Genomic DNA, 26,300 nt, shown 5'->3' on the forward strand with positions numbered 1-26,300 from the left:
GACTGGATCTGCTTTTGTTGTGTTCAAAATGAATTTATTGTTGAGTCTCCTCGCTGCTGTAGTGAACACGTTAGCTACAAATGAGGAAATGACAGCCTTTTATATATTTATATCTATATATATATATAACTACGTTTCCTGACATCTGGCCTCTCAGCCAACACAATAAAAAAAATAATTTTCAGTCTTGTGTTCTCTTGTTTTCATGAAACAATATTTGTTTTTGTATCCATACAAAATTATAAATATTTTATGTTTGACTTTTTCTTTTTTCATACAAAAGCAAACGATACAAATCAAGTGAGATAAACCAATAGCAAGAAATGGAATAAAAAAAGAACAAACAACAAACTGCAGCAAAGGAGTGAAGGGAGAGCGAGAGAGCACAGTATGTTCCCACCAGAGCCCATGACATGCATCCAGATATCGATGTTTCAGCAGCGTATGCTGCTCTGTCAAAGCACAACGTTACTGTGGACGTATGTGATGTAGAGGCACAAAATCTCCCCTGCTCTCAAATCGAACCTTTTCTCCGTGCGGTTGCTGCTAGAAGATGTCCGCAAGGGTTCAGGCAGACACAAGCAGGCTGCGATGGTCACTGGCACTCAAAAGGAGAAAAAAATAAATCAAAAAAAATCCCCCCCCATCACCCTGCTGAAAAGGCCTTTTTAGGTTTGCTCCAGGAGGACAGCAAGCGTATTTGTAAAATCGGGGATCAAAAGCAGTGCTGTCCAGAATGTTTAACCTTTGGTCGTGAAAGCAGTCTCAGTGCAGGTTTGTGTTTAAAAAGGTCATTTCAAAACCAAAGTAAAAATGAATCATCAACTAAACATGAGTTTTAGATTTGAAACGATTCAAGAACAACTTAAAATCAGGACATGTAGCTTTAAAGAAAATTGTGGTTTGTTTTTATTCGTCCAGAATTGAATAGACCTCAGGCAGGTGGGGATGGAGAAGACCATTCAGGTTCTGGTCATTTTTAGCCTTTGCCATTTGTTTCAGAGTAAAGCAGAAAACTTCTACTCTGGGTTTTTAAGTGAGTTTAAGCTGCTGGGAATATGGTGATGCTGCTCTAACAAAGAATATCTACCATCAGGAAGTCAGTTTAAGAAATTATGATTGGATAAGGAGTCATAATCGTTCATGTTTTATAAAAGCTGACAGGAATCAATAGCAAAACTAATAAAACGTGGCTGTAGACAGGAAGTAGGTTAGGACAATTTGTGTCTGTGACCTGGCAAAGGGACAAACTGACCAGAGCTGATTATTCTGCTTCCAAATGTATTTTTGGTTGTATTGCTGAAAGGGAAAGTAGAGGAAATTGGAGAACTGCTAATGAACGAGTGAAACGTGAAAATGTGAAGCAAATAGCGAGGCAAGCTACCTGAAAACAGACTTAACCGCAGTGTGGAAATGCAGATAAAACACACACAAACATCCTGTCAGCACAAAAAAAATAAAAAATCATAGGCAGATATGATCAATGTATAACTGCATCCAGAAGGCAGACTTATAAACTGGCGAACACATGAACAGTTAATAAAAGAACAACCAACAAAAGAACAGGAAAAAATATATATATGTCAACACATCTTCCTCAATCTGAGGATGGATCTTTACTTGTTTTGAAATGCTAACAAAAAGTGTCTGAGTGGAAGGTTTGAAAACAATTAAGGTACAGAAGAGGCTTGATAGAAATATACTTAAAACTAAAGAACACAGCTGAGTACAGGAACACCAGTTGACAAGTTTGATGGATTTCTTTTAGTGTGATTCAGAGGTTCTTCTCAGAGGCAACTGAAAGCAGGGGAACTAAAGGGAATTTGGTTCTGCTCCTAAAGTTCACATACAAGTACATCTCAATAAGTCACTGAAAAGCAGGTGTAGTTCAGTCATTCAGTTCAAAAACTGACATGTATAGATTCATTGCACACAAAGTGACATATTTCAAGTCTTTATTTCAGACAATTTTGACATACAGCTAATGGAAACCCTTTCTTAGAACGTGTGAATATTAGATGAGACCAATAAAAACCCAATTTCATATCACAAAAACTACTTTCTGAAGAAGCTGGCTGTCAAGAGCTCTGAATGCATGCCTATTAATAAAAAGTTTAGTGGAAGGAAAAAGTGCAGGAAAAGGTAAAGGAATCGCTGCAACTTTGAGAAGACGATGGACAGTGGCTGCAGTCGCTGCTTCAAGTGCCACCAGAGAAACTGACATCTGAGTTTTTATTTGACGCAAACCATAATCATCAAAATAACAAACACTTAAAATATATCACTTCGTGTGTAATGAATGTATTTATAGGTTTCACTTTTTGAGTTTAATTGCTAAATTAAATTAACAGATGCACTTTAGTGCTGGTTAACAATGTTTGTCTAATGTTGATGTAAACCCTGAAAATATTGTGTGTTCAAAGCAAATTTCTATACTGAGGTTATCTCAAAGGGAAACTTAACACAGAAGCACTCTGTTCAAGCTTTTAAGGAATTATGAACACAGGGAATAATTGTTTCTGAATAGAACTTCTTTGTGTAAACACTTTTTCTATAAAAACCTAGTCAGGCACAGAGCCGCCGCCTCCTCGTCATCCGCCCATGTGTTTGGGGGAAAATTAAATGGCACAAGCTGTTAAATGTGTGAAGACTGGAACGCTCCTGCATTCAAACGTTTCAAATAAAGATTTTTAAATCAACACACAATATTTTTTTCCTTTTTTTTTTTTTTTTTTTTTCTGCATCTGTTAACCTGCTTCATTGCACACATTCCCGGATCTTTTTAAGTGCCTGACTACACCTTTTGATGCTTCGCAGACGTAATGCCTCAAAAACCTTCCAACGCAAACTACACCACTGCTACATGACTGCGTGTCACTAGAGTAAACCTTTCTCCACACTGGAGTTTGACAAAAAAAATAAAGAAAATAAAATACACATGTACCTACAAACAAAACAGAAATCAAACATATTAAGGATGATATGGAGAATCCGTCTTAACATTCGAGGATGCTGTTGACTGCCGCCTCTAACGCAGAATCTGTGTCCGGGTGAGGGGGTGAGGTGAGCTGGGGCGAGTACTGAGGCTGAGACGAGAGGTGGGCCGACACCTGGGAGTGAGTCTGTCCTCCTGCAGCTACTGCAAAAGGTGAGTGTTTACCTTGCGCGTAACTGCTGGCAGCGTCCGGGCTGTTGCCGGCGCTGCCCGACGAGAAGCTCTGCTGTGGTCTCTTCAGTTCCAAAACCTTCTGGTTTTCTAGGTGTGGCGGGTGGAGTCTGTCTGTGGGAAGTGCTCCTGCAACCCCGCCCCCACCCGGGTCTCCAAACCCGGGCTGGAAGTCTGTTCTGTGCTCTGGCTCCACAAAGCCTTGTTCTGACGGATCGCAAGTGTTCTCCGACGGAGAGGGAAAGGGATCTTGGAAAACTTTGGATTTTGTTCCACAGCAGAATTCCTCAAGGAAGCCATCTTGGAACAAAACATAACAAAGCGGTTACATAGAATCATCTAGGTGAAAAGAGTAATTCAGATGTTTTTCCAAGTGTGGTTCTGCTGAAGGGTAGGCAGTTAATATACCACTTGCAATATTGCTACCTTGCTAAGTCATTTTTTTTTGGCCTAATAGATCTTCGTAAAAAAATTTTGTTTGGCAAAAAACGACTTAGGCCATCATTTTCGGAAGGCGATGTTATAAAACTCTTGGCTTCTTCATTTCACTGGTTGGTGCTGGAGGCTGAAACTAACTAGTCTGATGGGAAACAAGACAAAAGCAGTCTTACTCCACCATAAAAACAAGTTAAATCTCAAAAACCTCACATCTATCTATGTTAAAACTTCAATGCGTTTCTGCTACAACTGAAAAATTACAATAAAAAAATTGCAACATGAACACAATGATTTTTAATGCATTCTGTCACAATCTGAAAGTTTCAAAATTGGAATTAATGGAAATCAGGGCATTTCAAGGTGACTGCTGGTTTACCCAGCCTGACTGAACATTTCCCTAAGGAATAAAAGTTGAACAGAGGGAGATAAGAGCTCTTCTGTCTGATCCTCATAACCCTTTACGCCATCTGAGCTTTAATCCTCAAGAAAAAAGTTCATCTGATCTACATAGAAATGCTTCAGAATCCATGACGGAATCGGTCCAAGGTTACTTGTTCAGACTAAGGTTCACTAAAGCTGACAAGTCACTTTAAAATTTGCTTCTTGTGTTGATCCAAGTTGTTCACTACTGTTTTCACCTTCGAGCCTCACCCTTACTGATCCCAAGTGATCTCGATGTTCACTGACCAGGAAATAATAGCCTGCCTTTTGTAATCCTGTAATGTATTATGAAGGCTCATAAAACAGCGTTTACATTTGACATTATGACTTTTTTTTTAGACTGGAAGTACTTGGGAGTACTTTTTTGTCTCAGTTGTCAGCTTCAGCTTCCCAGAACAATTCGTCTGGATTTGCATAAAATGAAGACCCAAAGAGATTTATCTGCTGTAGGTAAAACATATCAACCGCTTAACCCTCAACTCAGCCTGATTTCACAAATGTCCATTTAATCGTGAAATGACCGTACTACATTTTCTGTTTTCTAAGTGTCTACCTGGATCCACTAGCACCATGCGTTTGTCCTGTGTCAGGTTGCTGCGCTCCTCTTGGTTGAAGGTCCTGTCGATCATCACCATTTCTGATGAAGGGCTGGAACGCTGCAAACAAATAGGGCCAAATGAGTTTTAGAAACTGAATTTGATTTGGAAAAATCCAAAGTTAAGCTAAAAGACCTCAATTGACCTCTAAATTCATCAATTCTGTAAATATAACCATTCTCCAGGGAAGCACAATAAGTTGTGCAGAAAAGTCAGAGAGACACAAAATCCCCCCCAAAATCTTTGATACTTCACAAACAATAATATCAGTTAATTATATTGTATAATTTAAAGTTCAATAAAAACACACAATTAAATAATGCCTGTGCTCAGCTTTTATTTGTCTTAAATCCAGCTCAATAACCAATTTGCACATGTTCTTACTTCAGCCTCCACCATCAGCAGTCGTCTGTACTTGTTGACCATGGTCTGGGTCTTTGTCACCACCTGAGTCGCAACGTCTTCGAACTCGTCATCCACTGGGAATTTTCAAAAACATAGTTAAGAGTTAAGTCTCGGTCTTCCTTGCCGACATGAAGTGAAGTCTGTTTTTTATACAACTTCACCTTGTGAGAACTCGTCCTGGCATGGCGGAGCGCCCTGGAACACGTGATAAGGGAGCAGCCTTTGCAACGCGTCTTCAACTGATGTGAACTTTCGTCGATTTGGGTTCTGAACTCCGGCCTGATCCCTCCTCAGCTGATGAAGAACCCTTTCGAATTTGGGAAAAAATACAAACCTCAGACACCAACTAATCACTAAACTCTTAATAAAACCTGCATATCACAGCGTGTGAAAACTCACTGTTCTGTCCTCGTTAGCCTTTTCTATGAAGACAAAAAAAATAAATAAATATGCAGTTGTTACATCGTCTCCACATTAGGATTAAAGACATTTATATAAAATTGCTATTGAACATACCTCAGAGTTTAGCGTTAAATCTTGTGTTATGGTTTTCAGGGCTAAAATAGACAAAGAAATGAGTTCAAATTTTAACAGATATAACTTCAAAATGTATCAAAAACATAATGCCATACAGCAGACAGGTGTAATTACCATGGATGTTGCTGGCCGGCGCCTGTTTGAATGCAGGTGATAAGGAATTCTGCAGAGAAAAGTCAGGTTCAGCAAATAAGAGTTAAAAACAAAGAGAAAATAACTGATATTTGACAACTATACCTGTCTAAAATCTTTTTGTTCTTGTGTCACATTGCCGGGTAAAGGAGACAGAGAAGTGCAGTTCTGGGTTTGAGTCACTAGAAGGCGCTGCACTGGGCAAGAGGATGCCTGGCCTTGACCCCCTATCGAGCCGACCAGAGTCAGACGCCCAGGAGCGCAGGATGTTTGTACGGGTGTGGAGCTTGCACAGGAAACTCCCGTCCACGTCTGAGTTACAGTCCCTACAACCTGAGTCCCACTTACGACTCCCTGATTTAGGATTAGCTGACTTCCTGGTGCAGAGAAGTTCTGCCCTGGTGCAATCTGCACAGTGGGTTGGTTGGCAATTAGGGTGCTTGAGCTGGGATTGGCAGAGCCATTGTGGATGGCGTTGGACGGAGTAAGCGTCAAGGAGTTGGGTAGTAAGAATTGTCCTTGCGATATATTTGTCTGGGCCTGCATTTGTTGCTGGTCCATTGGTGGTTGCACAACTACTGAACCATTAGCTGTATACTGTCCTCCAGGAGTAACAGTGTTAGCGTTCACAACACTACTCAAGGTAGAGGGAGTGGGTTGAAGACCAAGGCTGAAGACAGTCTGAGACGCAGCTTGAGAGGGTTTAGGCTGGATTGGTCTAACGATAGCCTGGGTCCCTCCAGGTCCTCTCTGAATGATGATGTTTTGAAGGGGGATGTTTTTGAAAGGTAAGCCCACCTGCCCTTGAGTTGGGGCAAAGACCTGCCCCCCTGCTGCAGTCACTGCTGGAGCAACAGGCACTCCTGGCCTTAGAACAATCTGAGGAGTTCTTTCCAAGCTGCTCAGAGTCATTACACTTCCACTTGCCCCAAACGAGCCCAAGACCTGGATATGCTGGGTAGAGCCATTGGCCAGTGGAGGAACTCCTTGCAGTACCTGGCCTGCTGGGAATGCAGCTGTCGCAGTGGTTACCACACCCACTCCTCCTCCATAACCCCCAGAGACCAGCTGGGAGGAGAAGGGAACTGGAGCTTGTACGAGATTTGGAGCTGGCTGGCAGTCCAACATGGCCTCCTGGGCCAAAGTCTGTTCTGTAATGTCAGCTTCCAATAGAGACTTCTGGAGAATGTCAAATGGCTGATCCTCTGCACCAAGGTCCACCCCTTCAGGGGAGCTTCCAGCCCCCAGTTCATCCTCGATAAAAGAGAGGCTACTCGAGAGGTGGAGGCCTCCTCCAGCTGGATCCTCCACAAATTCACCCATCGAAGAAGAGCCATCCTTGAGGCCAGTATTGCAGCCAGTCTGAAGGAAACATTAAAAGTGTCAGCATTATTGTATATTTAACTTTAAAGACCTTTTATTTATTCCTGAAAACATATGTTTTTCATATATCTATCTGTCAAAATATTTTTCTTGTACAAGACAATCCTGAACTAGAAAGAAAATTGGTATTTGAAGATTTGTCATCAATAATGGTGCAATGAAGCTAAATCATGGCTTGTATGTATGGTGCAAAAACATTTTCAAGCATGTAGTTAAAACCTAATAATTAATTGCAATGTAAGGCCACTAAGTTTATTCTTTCAACTGCAACCACTATGTAATTCTTGTTTGAATTATGATTGTATTTTACTTAGGTGCAAATACAAATATATACTCACCGTCTCATTACTGAAAAAAGATCCATCTGACCCATAAGCTGCATTTGCCACGTCATCTTCTCCAATCTATTAAAAAAAAACCACATAAATTAGGCTACCAATGTGCTGATTTTTTAAAAATGGTTGAAAATGTTCAGCAAATGCCACTTACAGACTTGCTATTACTGCCGTGGAGATAATCGTTCAATGCTTCCACATCTCTGTAAATGGCGAAGAAGAGAAACTTACAACAGGCAAAATTTAATTGTTTACATTTATGAATCACATAATAATTGGTGAAAACTTTTTTCCAAAAATCTTCAGGTTAACTACATTAATTTAAGAGATCAGTATTAACTTGATAAACTTTAATGTCAACATTTTGTGCATTGATTTTGCATCACTTTAGGAAGGTGTTTCTTTTACCCTAAAATATCCAGAAGACGGCGATCGTCGTCATCATCCATGACACCTGAAATGGTATTGAGTGAAAACGTGAGGCATGGACGCACACACAATCTCAATACCATTTGTTTAAATGTTCCTGAGCGTGCTGCACCTCCAACACATGCATCTATAAAATAACAAACATGTTTGAATTGTACTATACTTAGGTAGAAATAAATGCTCTTCCAGACATTAGAACACTCTTCTTGACAGAGTTCATTTAAATTGGTTGGTCTCCTGGTTAAATAGAAATGAACATTATAAACATTTTAAATTTCAATGTCGCAATTAATCTCCATTATTCAACTTTATTATCTCAGTTCCTCAAATCCAGATATGGTGTAGAGGAAGTAAAACACTGTCCAATAAAGTACTTTACACATTTAGGGTGTCATAGCAGAGCACTTGAGAAATAATATAGTATCAAACATTGTACTTATATAGTCTTTAGTGGCTGCAATATTGCACTTAAAATTTGCATTGGCATGACGATTGTAATTATTACATTGTTGTGCTCTTTTGATAAGACTGATGGAAGTTTTGGTAGAGATTATTATAGCTTATTAATAACCTGAAATATTCCTTTGTAAATAAGATTTGACGTGTTTAGCATTTCAGTCCTGATGAAACCAAACTGTATGACGGTTTGACCTGCCTAAATGTACATTTTAGAAGACACTGACGAACTACGGCACTTTGTCCATCAGCTTTGAGTAAAGCAGCAGATTCTCTTTTCACTGTGGACGGTAACACTGGTGTTTAAGAAGATTCCACTTCTATCTAGGCTTCAGCTTTGGTGATTCTTTAGTTACAAATTTGGGCCGTCTTCTATTTATTTAGCATTTTGATTCTTCCGGAATCAAAATACTATTTTGTACAACTGATAGTCATAAAATCTGCCTTTTTTTAAAAAGAAAAACTGCAAATTTTCTTAAAAAGCAAGATTTTCTAAATGCATATAAATCTACGGCTCTCTTTTCTGGGTCATCACTGAGTTTCTTGAACCTTACCATTGAATTAACCCCTTAGTCATGATGACACTGGTGTCCTCCCAGATCTATTGACTTGCGTGTCAGTGTTTTCAGAGTGGCAGCAATGAGGTTAGTCAATCTAATGAGGGTCATTCTGAGGCTTTTCCACATTAAAATATATTCTAGAACCATAACTCAAAAAAAAGGACAAATAATGTATGTACATATTGGTATATGTATCATTTTGACTCAGTTTGGACAAGTAATAACTTGTTTTCATAGCAGCTATTTGTTGTAGGAACATTCCACCATAAAAGAGTGGTCACAATAAAGCTTTAAAAGCCCAGAGTAATTATAACAATCATGCTGATGTTGGCATTCTATACAATGTGATGATGATAGTAGGGGCATGAAACTCACAAGATGTCCACCAGGAAGCATGGATTCAGTCATGTAACAGCCTTATTCTCTTGTAACAGGCTGGGCTGCAGGGTGAAAAACTGTTTTTAGTAAATTTACAAGGTCATTGGCCAGGGTTATTGCAAATAGTGAGTATGGTAACCTGTAACACAGATTCAGAGGGTGAAATAAGGCAGTGGAAGGGGACATTTGTTATTCAGTACACAAGTGAAGAACAGGAAGGCTTTCACCACTCCTACAAATGCTTTTGACACACAAACTCCCTCCCATTACTCTTCTGTGCTGCCCTTCGCTGGTTATAACTTGTGCTTGCAGTGTAAAAACTTACACTCAGGTGCAAATACTGGCTTATATAATATACACATTATACAGATTTGTAGTTCAATGTCCAGCTGAATGGCTTTATGTATCAGCCAGAATTGGTGTGCTGTAATATTTGAATAATTCTCTGGCAGAACTCTGTAAAAGGGTGTCAGGAAAGCAACCCCCCGGTAGCACCGTGGAAAAGGCAGTAAAAGACTTTATTCTGGTCAGTTATTGTAAGAGTTTGGTCGTTGTGTGGACATGTGTGGAAGCAACTGCAGCACTACAAAATGGCTGTACCACACCATGGGGCTGTCTTTGTAGCAGCACCATGCTTAGCCACCATCTTTGATTCTCGGTGAACAAAGACAAGAGTGGGAAATTGTATCAAAAACTACCAATCTTTTGCTAAATTGCGAGCGAACACAAGAAAAAAAAAGAGAAGCACGCCAAAGTTAAGCTTTTATCCCTCTAGACAACTTCCGACTATTTTGTTCGCAATGGCGACGATTAAAGCACAGAAACGGAAATCAAACATTTAAAGGGCTACACATTAAATGTTATTGAACAAAAACGGTAATATTTTATACTTAAGAAAGCAAATTATAAGGTTAACGGGGGTGTCTGCTCTTATGTTTAACAAAAATTTAGCTCAGGTCGTAAAAACAAGATGAGATTGGAAGTCCATTTCCAGTTAAAAACATTTTTTGTTACCACACTTAACTAAATCTTTTTGATTCAGGTGTTGAACAAGTTTTGAAACGAAACGTTAACAAATACGAGTATTCCTATACGGGTTGGTTTTAACGTTTTGTTGTAGTCTAGCGCTGATATTTCCGAAAAAAAAAATCAGTCCTAGCATGTCGGTAACCCCACAGAAAAAAAGAACAGCCCCGAGTCCGAGCTTCTTTTTGTTGTTGTTTAAACGCTGGCGTTTTTTAAATGAAGCGATTGCTGAGCAGTTGAGTTCGTAGGTTTAAATCCCCCCGAAATAAACCGAATCGAGAAAAAGATAATCGCGTTGAAGCAGGACAAAACGCCCGTTCGTCTCTGACGCATTTTCTTTGCCTGCTCCTGGAAGGGGAAGCCTTCATTTTGCCTTCGATGCTTGGCTCACCCGCCAGCACGACGGAAAAAAAAAACACAACACCGTCACTTTTGTGCCGAGCGGAGGTTTATTTCAGGTTTCATCCCCGGCTGGGACGCTCTTCAGTCTCGGACGCCGCATTTTCAGCTTCAACCCTCGGCCTGTTCTCGCTGTCAGGTTAGCTAGCCACAATGTCGTCGACGCCTGTTTTGAAACCGTCAGCTGGAATTCGCTGGAAAGGCTAAAGGACTAAACCGCGTCGAGCCATAAATATTTATCCCGATTAGCATAACATAAAGACGACTGAAAAGAGGCAAACCCTTTACTCCTGTCTCACTCCTCTTGAAACCCAATATCTCCATTTGGCAACTTTTAATTTGCTCCCCCCTCCTTCTCCTCCTCCTCCTTCTTCTCCCTCTCCCACTCATATATTTTTCTCACTGTCCCTGTTCTGTCTCGGATAGATTTTTCTCTCCGCTCAAACTCTCTTCCCTCCCTGAAGGAAGGGAGGAAGGAGCCTGTGTGTGTTTTTTCCTTGAAATTTTTATCACAAAATTATAATACACTCAAAGGGGAACTCACCGTCATGAAAAAGCAGTGTCTTGTCAACGGGGTTTCCTCGCCATCACCGCACGGGTCGCTGGGGTAATGCATGCAGCGAAATCAGCGGAGTTCAACGACACCAAACGACCCCACATATTCCTTCGGGAAATATACAAACTCCGATAATTTATTAATAAAAAAATAATGTAACATCAACTTGTATTTTATATATCACATAATATATTTTCATACGCCAATGAATAAAAGACATATGCTTTATCATGACCAACGGTAGAGGGCGGTCCTGTGTTTACCACACCTTGACATTCCTCAGCTATGAACATGTGATCCAGCTTCAGCAAAACCAGGCCAAATTTAGTTTTATTTTCATTTAATATCTCCCATTATTTAGGCTACAGTGGACACAAAGAGTTATTGTGTCCAACTATAAGATCATAAAATAGCTGGAGATGTAAAAACTTGCATATTCAAAGTAGTTAGAAAACGATATATTTATCTCTAACAATAAATATTGTCATAACTCATATAATCCAGGTATATTCAAAGAGTCACAGAAGGGTTCCTGGTGTTGTGTTCAAGAAGCCTCTGACTGAAATATGTTGCTGTATGACAGCAACTGCTCAGCTCAAAAGCTAATCCATCGTATCTGCTTTTGCTTTTCCTCTTCAAATTTATGTCTGACCATACAGTTAGAAGTCAGGGACATGATCTGATCCTTATCCATTATGTAACAGAAGGTTTGAACTTCCTCTTTCTATATCTGATATTTGATCCTGCTCTGCCTCCATGAAGCTTTCTTTTCAACCCCTCTGGGTCCTTGGCTGTAGTTCAGCTATTTGAGCTTTTGAGATACTAATCAGCTGCTCCCAGATGAAAAGGTAGTATCTTGTTCCCAATTTTATGCATGATAAAACTGTCAAAAGCTAAAATAGTGACAGCAAAAAATCTAGCTGCACATCATCCAAACCAAAGAGAATGGTGATCATGTCAACAAAATCTTTCAAACAAAGAAGTTATTAATAAAAGTCTGCAAAAAGAAGAAATCAGAACTAGTGTGAAATAGCTACTCTAACACCCTGGCAATATTGCAATGTTATTAAAATGATCCGTGTTGCTTGTGTCACTATTTCCTTCCTATCAACTTTTCATTAATATACTCACAGCTGTAAGTGAATAACCCGATTCACTTACAGAAAAGGTACCGGTGTACCTTTTGTGACTTACCCTGTCAATGTCTATCTGCTTGACAGCTGTTAAGTCAGTGATCTTTCCCATGATTATGTAGACCATAACATAACATTTCTGCATTAAAAATCATGAATGTTGGTTTTTTGTCAGTCAAACTGATCACAAGACGCACCTGAAATACATAATTTTTGGAGCAATGTAGCTGTATAATATTTGAGTTTTACTTCTCAAACTTAATTAATTTTCATCAAAATTAATTAACTGTATTATGATTTTTGTTTTATATTTACAGGGTTGTAGTTTTGGAAGCTTTTCTGTGAGGTCTCTCTACCAGCAGGTGGCAGTGTGGAATTTTGCTGGTTTTGTAGTGGTCGTGACATCACATCCGTAACCGTATCAACATGGACGCAACTGTGGAAACAGGTGAAGAAAATGGGTGTTATGACAGAAATGCAGTCGCCAAACTCCATGAGCGAATCGAGAAACGTCAGCAGGTGTTGGCAGAGGACGTTGAGCGAAGGAAAGAGGCGAGACAGAGCCAGTCGGTGGCTGAGGAGAAGAGTGAGTATTTTGTGAGCACTTTTAACGCGGAGCAGGCGGCTATCCAGGAGCTTCTTTCCGACTGTTCTGGAGCGGACCCAGCCACTGTGTCCCAGAAACTGGAAGAGGCCACGGCCAAGATGACGCAGCTACAGAAATTTCTGAACGACAGCATGATATTTCTGAGCCAGTACGGAATAAAAGTAGCTCAGGGAGCTTTGCAGAAGCTCCAAGCATCTCTGAATGAGACCAGAGAGGAGGCCCTGCCCAAGAAAAAGTTCACATTTAGATCGAGAACCAAAGCTACGGAGAAGGTCTCTGATTCTCCTCCTCCTTCATCTGAGACTGTGAGTTCACGTGTCACAAAGGTGGATGAAGCTACAATCTCAGAGCAGACTGGCTTCTCCAACATCAGCAACGAGTCCCTAACAAAGACATCAGAGGAGATCCAAAACAGAGATGTGCTGCTGACTCACCTGACCAACTGCAAGGTTCGTCTGTATGGTTCTCCCAACACCCTGCACCTGAAACACATCACAGCCTGTGAGGTTCTTTGTGGACCTGTAGCTACCTCTGTGTTCGTGGATCACTGCAGCAACAGTGTCCTAGGCTTAGCCTGCCAGCAGCTGAGGACCCACAACACCACCGACACTCAGGTGTACCTGCATGTCACCAGCCGGGCCATCATCGAGGACTGCCGAGGGGTGAGCTTCGCCCCATTCTGCTGGTCTTACCCCACCCTGGACCAGGATTTTACTGCCTCTGGCCTGGACCAGGACAGAAACAACTGGAACCATGTGGATGACTTCAACTGGCTGGCTGCTGGGATGCCGTCCCCAAACTGGACTGTTATTCCAGAAGCAGACAGAAAAAATACATGGGACCCTTAAAATTGAATGTTTTAAGATGTTCTCCAAGTTCACATGTTCAATTGAACTTGTGAACTTGAACATGTGATTTCATTTAATATCTCCCATTATTTAGGCTACAGTGGACACAAACAAAGGGTTATTGTGTCCAACTATAAGTTTATAAAATAGCTGAAGAATAGCTCAATATCACTTAATATCAATTAAGTCATATTGAAAAGCCCACCTGATTATTGTCATAGATCCATTCAGTCTTGGGTGAAACACTTAAATGTAAGTTATGTATACATTTATTCTTTAAAATAAAGTTTATTGCATGTTATTTGTACTTCTTATTACTCTAAAACCCCTTTACCTACTTGGTTTTTTTTAAAGTAAAATTTTAGATTGTTTCTTTACAGTCAACATCGGTCACTGCTATTCGTGTATTTAGATTTATGATAATTAAAAGTTTCCATGTTTAAAAACAGAAAATCTTTCATCAATTCGTTCTTATGGTCTGTATAAGATGAAAGTTTCACTGAATTTCTAAAATAAATTAATGTGATAATCTAACTTATTAAATGCAGTAGTAATAGTGGTTAGAACAGTGCCTCCTCAAAATCAAATGTGGGGAGCTGGTATCCTCTGAAAAAAATACATTCAATAATTTAAATGTTAAAACATAACTTAAAAGTGGATGGAAGCGCTTACGGCCCAGTAAATTTGCAGTTTGAAAATGTGTTTTTCACATTGCGTCTCTCTAGATAACATAACAAAAATGCTTGTAAACGCAACAATTAGAGTGGGTCATGAGTCTCTGCCACTGGCTATTTTAGGTCAGAAACACAAAGGTTTGGGTTAAAATTTGATCCTGTCCATTTCAGTACAGTCACAATAGTGAGAAAAAAATCCCACCTGGTGTGCAAGTCTTTTCACTCCATGTAATATATTGTGAGACAATTGGCCATTCTGTCCAAATTTTGTGCTGATAAGCGATGGGACTTAAAAAGTGTTAGCGTGCAGTGTTTGTGTGGAGTGTCCAGGAACACTAACCTAATTACCTGAGCACCCAGTGATCTGATAATCCTATCAACAACACTGATCTGTTAAAAGTCGGAACCAAGTTGTTTTTAAAAACACTTGTGAAATAATTTTTAATATACCAGTATGTTAATAAGTGAATTTCAACTATACTTTTGTACTGCTAGTACTCAGGTGCAAAACAGGTTTGTACATTTGTATACTCTAAAATATATAAAAATGTAATCATTACTTGAGCTTTTAACATGGTCCAAAATACCAAACATGCCTGCCTTCTGACTAGACAGATATTTTACATTGTTTACACGGTCAGATTTTTGGAGAGTGTCTCTGATTTTAAGTAGACACACGCTCTGAACTCAGGTTGGGTAAAAAGGTCATTTTAGAATTAAAATGACAAATTTGTTGTTGGGTGTCTCGTCTTTCTTTTGTTTGTTTTTTAGCATTTATCTACAGAAGCTCTTGTTCCCTTGAAGCTGCAAATAAATAATACACAAACCAAATGATTTACTGTATCCATTTAAAATAAAAGAGAAATTCAAATAAGAAGTACAGGGCCAAACTTTCTTTAATTAATTGAACAAATCAGTAAAAGAACAGTAGATTTAATAATGAGGAACGACAAGGGCATGTGGGAATACAAACATTTCAAGAAAATAGCTCACCTTTCCTAAGATGAATAGATTGAAGTGTGTTACTTTCACTCATCACTTTATTTCTCATTTTATCCCATTTATGCACTTGGGGTTATAAAGCCTCGCCCTGCCACTTTCAAGTATACTTTTTGTCACGGCCAAATAACTCAATCTTTTTTCCATCTGACCACAAAAAAAAAAAAAAACTTGAATAAAACTTGTGAAACCAGGTCTTATTTTAAATCATCAAGTAACTCACTTTCTGGCCCATGTTGACAGGATTTAAGTATATGACAGGAGCTGTGGAATGGCAATATAGTAAATTACATATCATAAAATTCAAATAAAAATACTTTAATAATCACACATGGAAATTGATTCCATGATTGTTCAATACATGTTATTATTTCTACTATAATCGTTAAAATGTAAGAGACCCACAATGCAAAAAATAACAATTATGTGGATTGTTATTTCCTAAACCCAGAGGACAGGAGAAGTAGAAAAGTAGAGAAGTAGAAAACGACAGCCCTTTTCCACCCAAAGCTTGTGCTGTAGGACAATAAATGTAGCATTATTTTGTTGTATAATGAGTACATTCATCATGACTTCCCTAAACCCAACTATAGTAGTAGTGCAACTTCTGTGTCAGTGTTGCACAGAGTGTCAGGAAATGAGGGGGCTTAAGACATGTCGCATGTGACACTTCATGTGCCACTCTGGAATAGGTTAACTTAAAATGTATCTCACTTATTTTTGAAATTGTAAATAGGTGAGGTAAGGTGCACCTGAAGACTGACATTTCTGCACATTCTCTTTTGCAAAATACTTCAATCTCATTAGATTGAGGGTGTCTGTGAACATCAAGACCCTTTGATCTAAATCGCTCCATTGTGGTTCTGATTATGTGTTTAGGGTCCTTGTCGTCCGGGAAGGTGAACCTTTCAGTTCAGTCTCAAGTCTTTGCAGCCACCAACATGTTTTGTTCCAGGATTGTCTTTCATTCAGCTCCATCCCGCTGAATAAAGCTTAAGAACAGCACTCCCAGGGCATGAAGCTGCCACACCATGGCTTAGATGTTGAGTTCCAGATGATGTGCAATCTTAATATTTTATATTCTCCTAGAGTGTTATTGAAAATAGTTAGTGGCAAATAATCCTAGAGGCTTTAAAATGTCAATCTTGAAGATGAGATAGTTAGTGGGATGACTAATACGTCTCTCTGATGCCCAAACTCCCTAACTGAAAAATGCATCTTGGAACAGGCTTTGACACTGAAACATCCAAGACTGCAGGTCTGTTAATATATTGCCTGAAAATAGGTTGACTGGTCATGAAAAGACTTAGTTGCCACAAAATTGACTTGGAGTGACACTTACACTGAAGCCATCGATGTGTGAATCTGTGTTTAGTTGAGCCTATTTGTTTTAATGAAAACATGGACCCCAGACCCATTCATAAACATGCTTCAGTTGTGTCACTTCTGTTGTTTCGTGATCTTTGTGAGTCTCTCTGCTCCTGTTGTGCTCCATCAAGGTTGACATTACCACGTGAACACTCAAACCAATTATGGCCCTTGGCAGCAGCTTATGATCAGGTTCATCTTGTGTGTGGGGGGGGATTTCTGCTCTGTTAATTGGATCAGGTTGCTTACAGAGGCTTAGTATGACGTACACCAACTTTGAGTTTAATCATTAGCTTCCTGAGCAATCCTCCACGTCTCTGGGAGAACGCTGCATCAGGATTAGCCTCACCTGTTTGTTTAGAAAAGAAAAAAGCCCACCCAGTTTTGGTGAGGTTGGGCTTTATGAGCTTATTTTTGTCTGGCACTATGGGAAAGGAGATGGTTTTGAAAAAATAAGACTTTGAGGTCTTGCTGAATTACCTTACCTTTGTTTCTTTGCTGTGGGATGGATTCTACATTGAGCTGTTTCTCATGTCTGTTAACTATCTTGAGGAAATTCTGATAACCAAACATCAAGGAAGCAAGAAAGACAGGTTGGCTTATTAAGGAACATTTCTAAAACTTAAGTAGAGTGTGGAAACTTTGAATCTCCTGCAACCGTACACCATTTGACCCTCTTCTTCAGTAGCGAGGACACAAAGGACTTTGCACAATGGCTTTGTTGGTAGTCAAGTTTGATTTGAAGAAGCGAGTGAAGCTTGCTCAGACGGTCTGGTTTATGTACTGGTTTGCTGTACTGGCTGGCATTCTTGTGCTCAGCTTGGGCCTATTCTTCAAGATTGAGCTCCGGAAGCGCTCAGAACTTATGGACAACAATGAGAGCCACTTCTTACCCAACGTGCTCATAGCTATGGGTCTTATAGCTTGTGGTATCAATGCCTTCGGAGGCAAAGTCTGCTATGACTCCTTGGACCCTACAAAGTTTGCAAAATGGAAACCAATGTTAAAGACATTTTTGGTTTTCTGCATGGGGTTCAATGCCCTTCTTATTGTCACCGCCCTGCTATGCTTTATAATGAGGATCCCTTTGCAGTTCACCCTGGCTGACGGTCTGAAGAATGGCATGAAATACTACAAGGACACGGACACGCCAGGACGCTGCTACATGAAGAGGACCCTGGACCTGATGCAGATGGAGTTTCGTTGCTGTGGGAATGATAACTACAGGGATTGGTTTGAGATTCAGTGGGTCAGCAATCGATACCTGGACTTCAGCGCAAAGGAAGTCAAAGAGTGAGTGTAAAGAGTTAAATTCCTAAATTTACAAGCTCAAATCCTGCAGAGTCGATAGTGTTTGGGATTGTTTATGTTGAGCTGGGTATAGGCGGATTTACAGGTGGGATAGGTCAGATGATGGGCATTTATCAAAACTAATAATACACATCTGGACAGTGGCGGCAGGCGGGCTTTAGTAAGATTGTGAAGGGTTGTCAAAGTGAAAGTTTTCACAAATATGCATTTTAAGATGATATTCGCAAGATTTTAATAATGTTGTTACAATCCAGCAATATATGACTGGTTTGTCTAAATCCAGTCATATTTATTAAAAAAGAGAGAAAGGGAGAGTTTTGAAACCCGGGGCAAAATTAGTGTTTAATCTACAGGATTACATGTCCTTCAAGAATCAGTGTCCTCTCCAATCTGTAAAGACCTGACAGCAGCTGGCCAAGAATAGTACTGCTCAACGTCAGACTTTCACATCGACAGAAAGGAGAGCAAGAGACACATTTGTTTTATTGTTTAATGTCACTTAATTTTCACAGACGTTTTGAATGGTCAAAGTTATCATGATCCACTTAGAGACCTTTGTTACTTTTCAAATCCTGTCACTGTAAATAGCATCTTTGTAGTAACCATCGATAGGCAGAGTAGCCAAAAAATGTATTCAAGTACGAGTAGAGATACTTCAACATGAGTAGAAAATAGTCATCCAAGAAATTACTCAAGTAATAGTGAAAAAGTATTTTGTAGAAAGTCTACTCAACAGCTGGGCAAATAATCATAACATCTGATTTAATACTTAAATATGATGCAATCAGACAGGAAAATGTAAACTTAGGTATAAATTCTCATATTTTAAAAACATCAGAAGGGAAGTTTATACTTCTACCAACTCATTTGACTGTTTATTGTTTGCATTGCTGTAATTTTAATTGTGACTTGGCCTTTTTGACAACACATTTTTTGCATCGTTTTTTTTTTTTTTCTCTAAATACAAAAAATAAAGGTAAAAAAGAACAAAAGAGAACAATAACAAATCACTAACATAATTACAAAATACATTCTGGAAGATAAAACACTTTTTATTTAGTTATTTGTTTATTTATTTGACCTAAAACTCAGTTTTTGATATAACTTGTAAGTACGTATTTGTCTCTTGTACATGTTTGGGTAAATATATTTGCTCCTCATTCAGTGAACTAACTCCAGGTTGATAGAGTTGCCAGACATTTTATCCAGGTAAAAATAGCTTTATATCATAGCAATAAAACCCAAGTTAAGGTGAAAAGTATGGTGCACTCAAATTACCTAGAAGTACTGTATTTTTTCACTTGAGTAAATGTAACCAGTTACTAGCAACCTCTGGTAGCTTCATCTGAATTATAAACTTTCTTTATGTGCACTACAGATTTTCTTTAACTCTGGGGAGCTCTTACTAAAGTGCAATTTGGGGCAGGATTGTTTGCGTGCAATTTGTATGTGGAGGTTTCTGGAAATAACTGATGCTTTGTGATCCAATTTCACTTGGCTTTCCATTGACCTACTACTATCAGTCACAGATGAGATCAGCTTCTGAGAATGATCTCTGACCCAGATTTACTCATTTGGCTGACTGCTTTGCAAGTCACTGCAGCTATTTATCTATCTGCGTGCGATCTGAGACTCTCTGAGTAGCAGGAGGATTTCCCGCAAGTTTGATCTCTAGTTCTTCAAACCATGCACATGGTAAACACAATAATAAATATTATGAACATGAAAAATGTCTATCAAATTCAAAGATATTTCATTTCGATTATCTTGGTAAAAATATACTTTTTGCACAATGAGGACTCAGTTTTTAGATAGTTTTTGTTATTTAGACTGCAGCATGTAGCCCTCCAAAGCTTAACACTTTCATTGACCTCAAAACATTGTATTCTCTATTATAGGAGATAAATAGAGGTGATAAACCTCTCATGTTTATGTCCTGGATGAAGAGTCAAATGATTGAACTGAGGTTAAGAACCAAAATAAATTAAAATAACTCTGGTAAAGTTATTTACTTTACCAATTTGTACGTCCATTTTACTACTTTAACTATTCCGTTTACAACAAGCAAACTAATCATTTCATATGAAACCATTGTTTATCAGTTTAGTTTTTATGGATGCTTGTTATCCCTTTGGACTTTTAGCTGTTTAATGATTGACTGTTTTGGAGCTGTCTGCAAAGTTTGTTTTGACCGTGCATCATTTTGTGCCAACCAGAGACAAGTTTTGTACCCACTTTTACAACTGAGGACCTAAAGTAATGTCTGCAATTTAATCAAGGTTTACCACACGAACATATGGTTTTATGACTCCAATAAATTAGTCCTACCAGGAAAAGGTCCCTTCTGAGTAATTTTGAGTTAATCAGTGATAACAAGATTTTACAGTATAAGATCAATTTCAGCAGAATATCACAAAGGTTTTCAGATACTATACCTGAGATTTAAGTATCTTTATGATTTGTAGTGACACAAAACTACTCATCCACAATCAAAAACAAAGTACCAGGGTATTACAGGTACCAAATAAAGGAGAAATGGACAAAAACGTAATGCATCTGTATGAACTGGTGAAAAGAATGAATTCACCCAATGCATGACCCAAGTAAGTAATTTCTGAAATGGCCTTTTTCCCTTTTGCTACTTCATATCTTAGGACTTTTGGACTGTGTTGCATTTGACTGGTGTCACATCAAATATCTGATACACACTGGTGCCACCTACTGCATAACATGTTGTACAGACAATGTCACAAGTTGTACCCATGTTACATGTGTAACCTCAGAATGTACAAAATTATGGTATTATTGGCAAATTGAAAAGAGTCCTGGACTAGAAAGGTGTTTTCTAGTCCAGGAAGTTTATTGTACTTTTATAAAAGTTTCTGTCAGTATTTTTTCCCCCCACACTGAAAGAAAGGATGGAAATTTCTTGAGCTTTTCTCCTCATTTCACTTTCACCTTTGTTTTGCCCTCTTAGTCGAATCGGGAGCAACGTGGATGGACAATATTTGATGGACGGAGTCCCGTTCAGCTGCTGCAACCCCAGCTCCCCCAGACCCTGCATCCAGTACCAGATGACCAACAACTCCGCTCACTACAGCTATGACCACTACACCGAGGAGCTGAACGTGTGGAGACGTGGCTGTCGGGACGCCTTGCTGTCTTATTACGGAGGCATAATGAATACCATCGGAGCCATAGTGCTGCTGGTCACGATGCTGGAGGTTAGTACTGCCAAACTACAAAATTTGAAATAAATTGATAATTTTGTCACATCTGTGTTGTTGTTTTTTTATATTACTGATTTTTATGAAATTTTGTAGGAGAAACTAAACTGAGTCTTGGTTTGTTTGTTTCACAGAGTTATTTATATTTTTAAAAGAAATAAGTCTTCACTAATGACAAATTTAAAAAGATTAATTGCACACAATACATACCGGTAGATTGAATTATGTGAAATCCGGGAAAGGAAGGACATTGATTATTATTATTAATAGATTAGTAGACATAGATAAGCATATATATTAGCATATATATAGAAGGCTGTTCCATAATGACAGTATTTGATGGAGTTAAATTCCCTGTTAATTATAAACAATTACAATTATGTAAACTTTATGTTGTAAGTTTATGTATAGAATAGAATGTACTTAATTGAAATGGCCTACTTTTTTTATTATTAAGATTATTAAGTTAAATACGGGCTATTCATAGATAGCATAGACTTTATATCCTGGAGGATGAGTGAAATAAAAGTAAGATTTAGTTGCTTGTCCTCAGTAAAATGTATATGAACATATTTCAGTAAATCGTTTCAGTTAAAAACATTTGCAGATCTAAGTGTCATCTGCAAAGCTGTGACTGTGGATGTGTGCAGAGTCTCCTTCCTCCTGAATGAAGACATGTGCTCTGATTGGTCAGCTTTGCTGACCTAAACAGAGGTTACCATCACAAAGCGATAAGGCTTCATTTCAAATTTCTAGACTCAATTTCATTGACAATGTACAAGGAAACTGCCTACTGTACTGCAAAATGACAGTAGGCATACAGAAAAAACTAAAGGTGACAGAACTTTATTGAGTACAATGAATTCAATTTGCCCCTTATATTTATTTATTAAAAGTAAAGAATGTAAGTATTTCTAATGACTTGGTGACTACCTTACTGGGTTAGTCCTATTGAGGGGTTCAATGAATTCTAGAAATCAGGCATGATCCATAAGGAGTGCTTCAAGTAGTTCTGAGTTTTTTCTTTTTTTTACTATTTCTACAAGCATCCATGCGATCAATCAATGCAAGTAGGCTTTTCCAGCCTTAACAGAATTTACAAATGAGGATTAATGAAAGTGAAAGTCTTAAATTTGGTCTGCTTTGAGTTCAGGACCTGTTGTTTCAAAAGTCTTTGTTGCATGGATTAAAAAGCTTTCAGTAAAAGTACCACAGCCATATTTAAGGCCATGTGGATTATGGGTTTCCCACTCTCAGCTGCCTTTTAGAAAAAATCTATTTTCTAAATAATTGTGTAAACAGCCTGTTTTTTAGCTATTGTTGCTCCATGTTTCATTTCTAACTAATTTATGAACACAGTGAATAATACAATGACCAAACATCTTTAGGGTCAACTTGTAGAGATAGATCCTTGAAGTATATGAATACCAAGTATGTTATGAATCATCATTGAGCAGAGACTGTAAATAGAGCCATTTAGATAACATCTCTCTGCTTTAAACCCCACAGATCACCTGTCTTAAAAATACAGATTTAGGCAACATGCAGAGCTTATCAGTGGCGTGGTTGGAGGATTTCCCGAATCAAGTTATGCAACAGTTGCTGTGCTGACACAGATAGTGGGTTCAGAGATGAAGTAATGGGTCAATCTGCAGGAAATTGAGTTCCAAAACCTGAAACGTCATCTTCAAAACTAATGTCTCCAATAATTTTTGAGATTACAGATGGCGTCAACAATTGCTTCTAAAAGTTCCTCCAAAACTAAATGTATGTGATTCATCCATGCTTTGTTGTTTGCTTTGCCTCAATTCAGTTCATGATAACACATCTGACTTAGCAGTGAATAAGCTGGGAGAAATGTCTCTTTCTTGGTCAATGAGAAACTGGATCAAGTGGTGGATTACACACGTTAACTCATCATATTCATATTTGCCGTCCTGCTACAAACACACTCATATTTAATCTCAACTGGTACTCTTGACCCTCTACAGGTTGCTGTGACCATCGGCCTGCAGTACGTTGACACCTCCCTGTCCACGCTGGTCAACCCAGAGGACATAGAGAGCGAGAGTGAGGGCTTCCTCCTAGAGAAGACAGTGAAAGAGACATTCACTGACATCATGGCTAAAATGAAAGCCATGGGAAAAGGAGCAAAGGTGGAGGAAGGGGGCGAGGAGGGAGTCGCCACGGTCAGCTGAGCGAACTCCAGCCACCTGGAGAAACTGTGAAAACTTCCACCTGAAGTGGAGATGACAAGAGAACATTTTCTACCAGACTTTATTTTCTCACCCAATCTGACCAAACCAAAGTGATTTAAGCTTTTGAAATAAATTTATTTTTTTAAATTTCTGCAGCATAATTTCACATTGATAATGTTATTTTAGAAACCTGTTTTTAACTTCAGCAAAGTGAGAGAACATTGTAAAAATAACAGTTTTTAACAAACAGTGGCAGAGTTATTGGCTCTCCTGCTGTTACTGAATTACTTTAACTTCAGATTTCCAAGATGAGCCATGTATACACCATTTTTTAATAGTTCTGAATTTGAACTTGAACTTTCAAAGAATAGATGGCTTTACAGTGCAGTAAAGCAGCATGTTTTGTCATTCATTAGTCTTCATCAAGAATCCTGTGTTTTCTCTTATGCTTCTCCACGTTCAGCTCAACTCATTGTTTTTCTGTATAATGTAGCTCTGGAAACTGAGAGAGCCATCAAAGAAGACCGATTTTGTATGCAGTGAATCATTTCTGTGTTGATTTGGGCATATATTATGGCTCAATGTCCCGCTGAAAGACCCAGTGGCAACATATTTCCAGTCTCTGGCTGAAGCCAGCATATTGTTTCGTAAGACATTTCAAAGAGTTAATGATGCAGTGAACTTCAGCAGGGTTCCAAAGGCTTTTGGAAGACATAGTAGCCCACATCCTCACAGATCCAGATACTGAACTTTGCACAGGCTTTTAGGAGATGTCCCTTATATTTATTATTATTATTTGTTTCAAAATAGACCCACTTGGAGCATCTGTTGCAAGAAACCTCCCTCTTGGGCTCATCTGACCAAGTCACCCACTTTCATTAATAGTTACAGGTTAGCATGCTCTGCTTTTTTACACAATATTAGGATTTTTTCTTGGGATGCCTCTTTAACAATAAAGTGGCATGAGTTCTGCATCTCTTCAAGAGTGGGCTTTAGAGATTTTAATTTAGGCTGTAATTTGGGGTAAATTTAGGTCGGTATCTGTTTTCATGTAGCTCTTTCCTGACTTAAGGGGATCTACACACATCTGCTTTGCTTTACTGGCATGTTCTCTTGTCTTTCCCATTTGAAGAGTGCCTAAGAGAAATGGGTCACCGTGTCACATCACAATCCCAGGCAAGCAGAAGGTTGTGTATAATTAGTTTTACATTTTTAAAAAACTTGGTTCGGCTTTAAAAAGCAACTATTCTTGAAAATGATTTGATTTCATTTATTTTTAAAGGGGTTATTAGTTTCGTTTTTCTACTTCTGAAGATTGCATGTTTCTAAATTTCTTCTGTGATAGTTTATGCTACTGCAGTAACATATCAATAAATCTTGAGGCTTTTTTGACGTCTTTACCAGGATGGCCAACAAATGTGTCCGCATCTGTACATGATAACTTTCCTACAATTGAACTGGTTCATTCTTGAATTAATTAATCAATACACATAAGAATATAAACATAAGATAGAAACCTCCCACTGGGTTTCTATTCTATTGCAAATCTCAGTATCCAACTTTGCTTAACAATTTAAATCTAAACACATTCATAGTTTGGCTTTTTAGTTTTATCTCTATCTGAATGCACAGAGTTGTAATTTCAAAACAGCATATATATTTCTATAATATTATGACAAACAAAAAAAACACCCACCAACCCATAGCTTACCCTTCCAAAGATACTCATACTCCTATCCAGATTTAAAACCTGGATAGGCTCCTCACGTGGAGCAAAAATCAGAATTAAGTGACTAATTTGTGAATGTTTGGGCAGCGAAGGATGAGAATGAGGAGGTGTTACCTGGAGTGAAGCGTTTTAGAGTGAATTGGCAGCTAAAATTTGGCCTCCTGACCCCTTTCCTGTATCTATTTATTGAAACATACAGTATGTATGTATGCTTGTGTATGTATGTATATTGTAATAACTTGATCTTTGTAAATAGTGTAGAAAAGATTTTCCTTTTCTTTTCTTTTTTTTAAAGAGAGATATATTGTAATTAAGTTAAATATTGAATTCTATGTTAAATTTGCTTCTTTTTTTTTCAAGTGATATTTTTGACTTTGTGTGTTTATGTAGATAAACCAAGAACATGTAAATAAATAAAGGATTTTAGAGATATGATCTGACTGTGAAACAACAGCTTGGTATTTTGTCCCGACCTTCAAAGTGCAGAGACCTGAAACCCTCAGGGAAGCGGTACTGCGAGTGCCCCAGGGTTCCTGATTAAGGCAATAGGATAAGGGTAATTATGGTATTACTGCTTTCACATGGACATGGGATGACTTTTCACATGTCTTGTGTCGGAGGATGAGAGTGTCCTGAAGCGTAAACATAACTCTACTGGTCAATTTAGTGTGTAAAATGCAAAATGCGGCTGCCGACTCTCTTGATTTTCAAGCATAACATGCCTTAACACTGCTGCAGCGTAAGATTTGACTTCACAGCATGCAAATAACAAACCCATGATCCTTTCAGCCTGGATATTGATAAATAATAACTAGCATGGCCCTGTTTATCCATCCTCTTCAGACTCAATCCACTAATAACATGTGCATGGGAGCTGAGACCTACATTTTGTGTAAACTCCCACCAGAAGGAATGAGAGACCCTGATATCAAAGCTGGTGTGGCTTACTGAGAGCACACGGGGAGGGGC

At 38.6% G+C, this 26,300-nt stretch overlaps 3 protein-coding genes across 6 annotated transcripts; 2 read left to right on the plus strand and 1 right to left on the minus strand.

The window, feature by feature from the left end:
* Positions 1 to 3: 3 nt before the first annotated feature.
* On the minus strand, positions 4 to 11,343 carry bicral (BICRA like chromatin remodeling complex associated protein). 4 transcript variants are annotated; one of them, XM_055043218.1, is made up of 13 exons: positions 11,226 to 11,343; positions 9,254 to 9,318; positions 7,842 to 7,887; positions 7,588 to 7,636; positions 7,437 to 7,502; positions 5,821 to 7,077; positions 5,698 to 5,746; positions 5,563 to 5,603; positions 5,446 to 5,468; positions 5,208 to 5,353; positions 5,026 to 5,120; positions 4,599 to 4,701; positions 4 to 3,466 (listed from the first exon to the last, which is right to left on the minus strand). In XM_055043218.1, the coding sequence occupies exons 3-13, from the start codon at positions 7,880 to 7,882 to the stop codon at positions 2,997 to 2,999; spliced, it is 2,340 nt and encodes a 779-aa protein (XP_054899193.1). In that variant the 5' UTR covers positions 7,883 to 7,887; positions 9,254 to 9,318; positions 11,226 to 11,343; the 3' UTR covers positions 4 to 2,996. The 4 variants fall into 4 exon arrangements, with proteins under 4 accessions (XP_054899193.1, XP_054899195.1, XP_054899194.1 ...); XM_055043220.1 differs by lacking the exon at positions 11,226 to 11,343 and adding an exon at positions 10,963 to 11,218; XM_055043219.1 differs by lacking the exon at positions 11,226 to 11,343 and adding an exon at positions 9,396 to 10,574.
* tbcc (tubulin folding cofactor C) lies at positions 10,760 to 14,126 on the plus strand. Its single transcript, XM_055043224.1, has 2 exons — positions 10,760 to 10,820; positions 12,688 to 14,126. Exon 2 carries the CDS (start codon positions 12,797 to 12,799, stop codon positions 13,823 to 13,825), a length of 1,029 nt encoding a protein of 342 aa, XP_054899199.1. The 5' UTR covers positions 10,760 to 10,820; positions 12,688 to 12,796; the 3' UTR covers positions 13,826 to 14,126.
* Positions 14,127 to 17,157: 3,031 nt separating this feature from the next.
* On the plus strand, positions 17,158 to 25,766 carry prph2a (peripherin 2a (retinal degeneration, slow)). The gene is made up of 3 exons (XM_055043118.1): positions 17,158 to 18,159; positions 21,155 to 21,401; positions 23,396 to 25,766. The coding sequence occupies exons 1-3, from the start codon at positions 17,579 to 17,581 to the stop codon at positions 23,600 to 23,602; spliced, it is 1,035 nt and encodes a 344-aa protein (XP_054899093.1). The 5' UTR covers positions 17,158 to 17,578; the 3' UTR covers positions 23,603 to 25,766.
* Positions 25,767 to 26,300: the final 534 nt, after the last annotated feature.

This window comes from Poeciliopsis prolifica, unplaced genomic scaffold (assembly GCF_027474105.1).
Source record: "Poeciliopsis prolifica strain line A6 unplaced genomic scaffold, Auburn_PproV2 SCAFFOLD018, whole genome shotgun sequence".
NCBI lineage: Eukaryota > Metazoa > Chordata > Actinopteri > Cyprinodontiformes > Poeciliidae > Poeciliopsis > Poeciliopsis prolifica.

Excerpts from the sequence above, each read along its gene's own strand:
- bicral (XM_055043218.1), bottom strand. The coding sequence starts at position 7,882 with ATGGATGATGACGACGATCGCCGTCTTCTGGATATTTTAGG. Across the intron at positions 7,503-7,587 it reads ACGGCAGTAATAGCAAGTCT|ATTGGAGAAGATGACGTGGC; the intron begins GTAAGTGGCATT and ends TTTTTTTAATAG. Across the intron at positions 3,467-4,598 it reads CATGGTGCTAGTGGATCCAG|ATGGCTTCCTTGAGGAATTC; the intron begins GTAGACACTTAG and ends TTTTGTTCCAAG.
- tbcc (XM_055043224.1), top strand. The coding sequence starts at position 12,797 with ATGGACGCAACTGTGGAAACAGGTGAAGAAAATGGGTGTTATGACAGA.
- prph2a (XM_055043118.1), top strand. The coding sequence starts at position 17,579 with ATGGCTTTGTTGGTAGTCAAGTTTGATTTGAAGAAGCGAGTGAAGCTT. Across the intron at positions 18,160-21,154 it reads AGCGCAAAGGAAGTCAAAGA|TCGAATCGGGAGCAACGTGG; the intron begins GTGAGTGTAAAG and ends TTGCCCTCTTAG. Across the intron at positions 21,402-23,395 it reads TGCTGGTCACGATGCTGGAG|GTTGCTGTGACCATCGGCCT; the intron begins GTTAGTACTGCC and ends GACCCTCTACAG.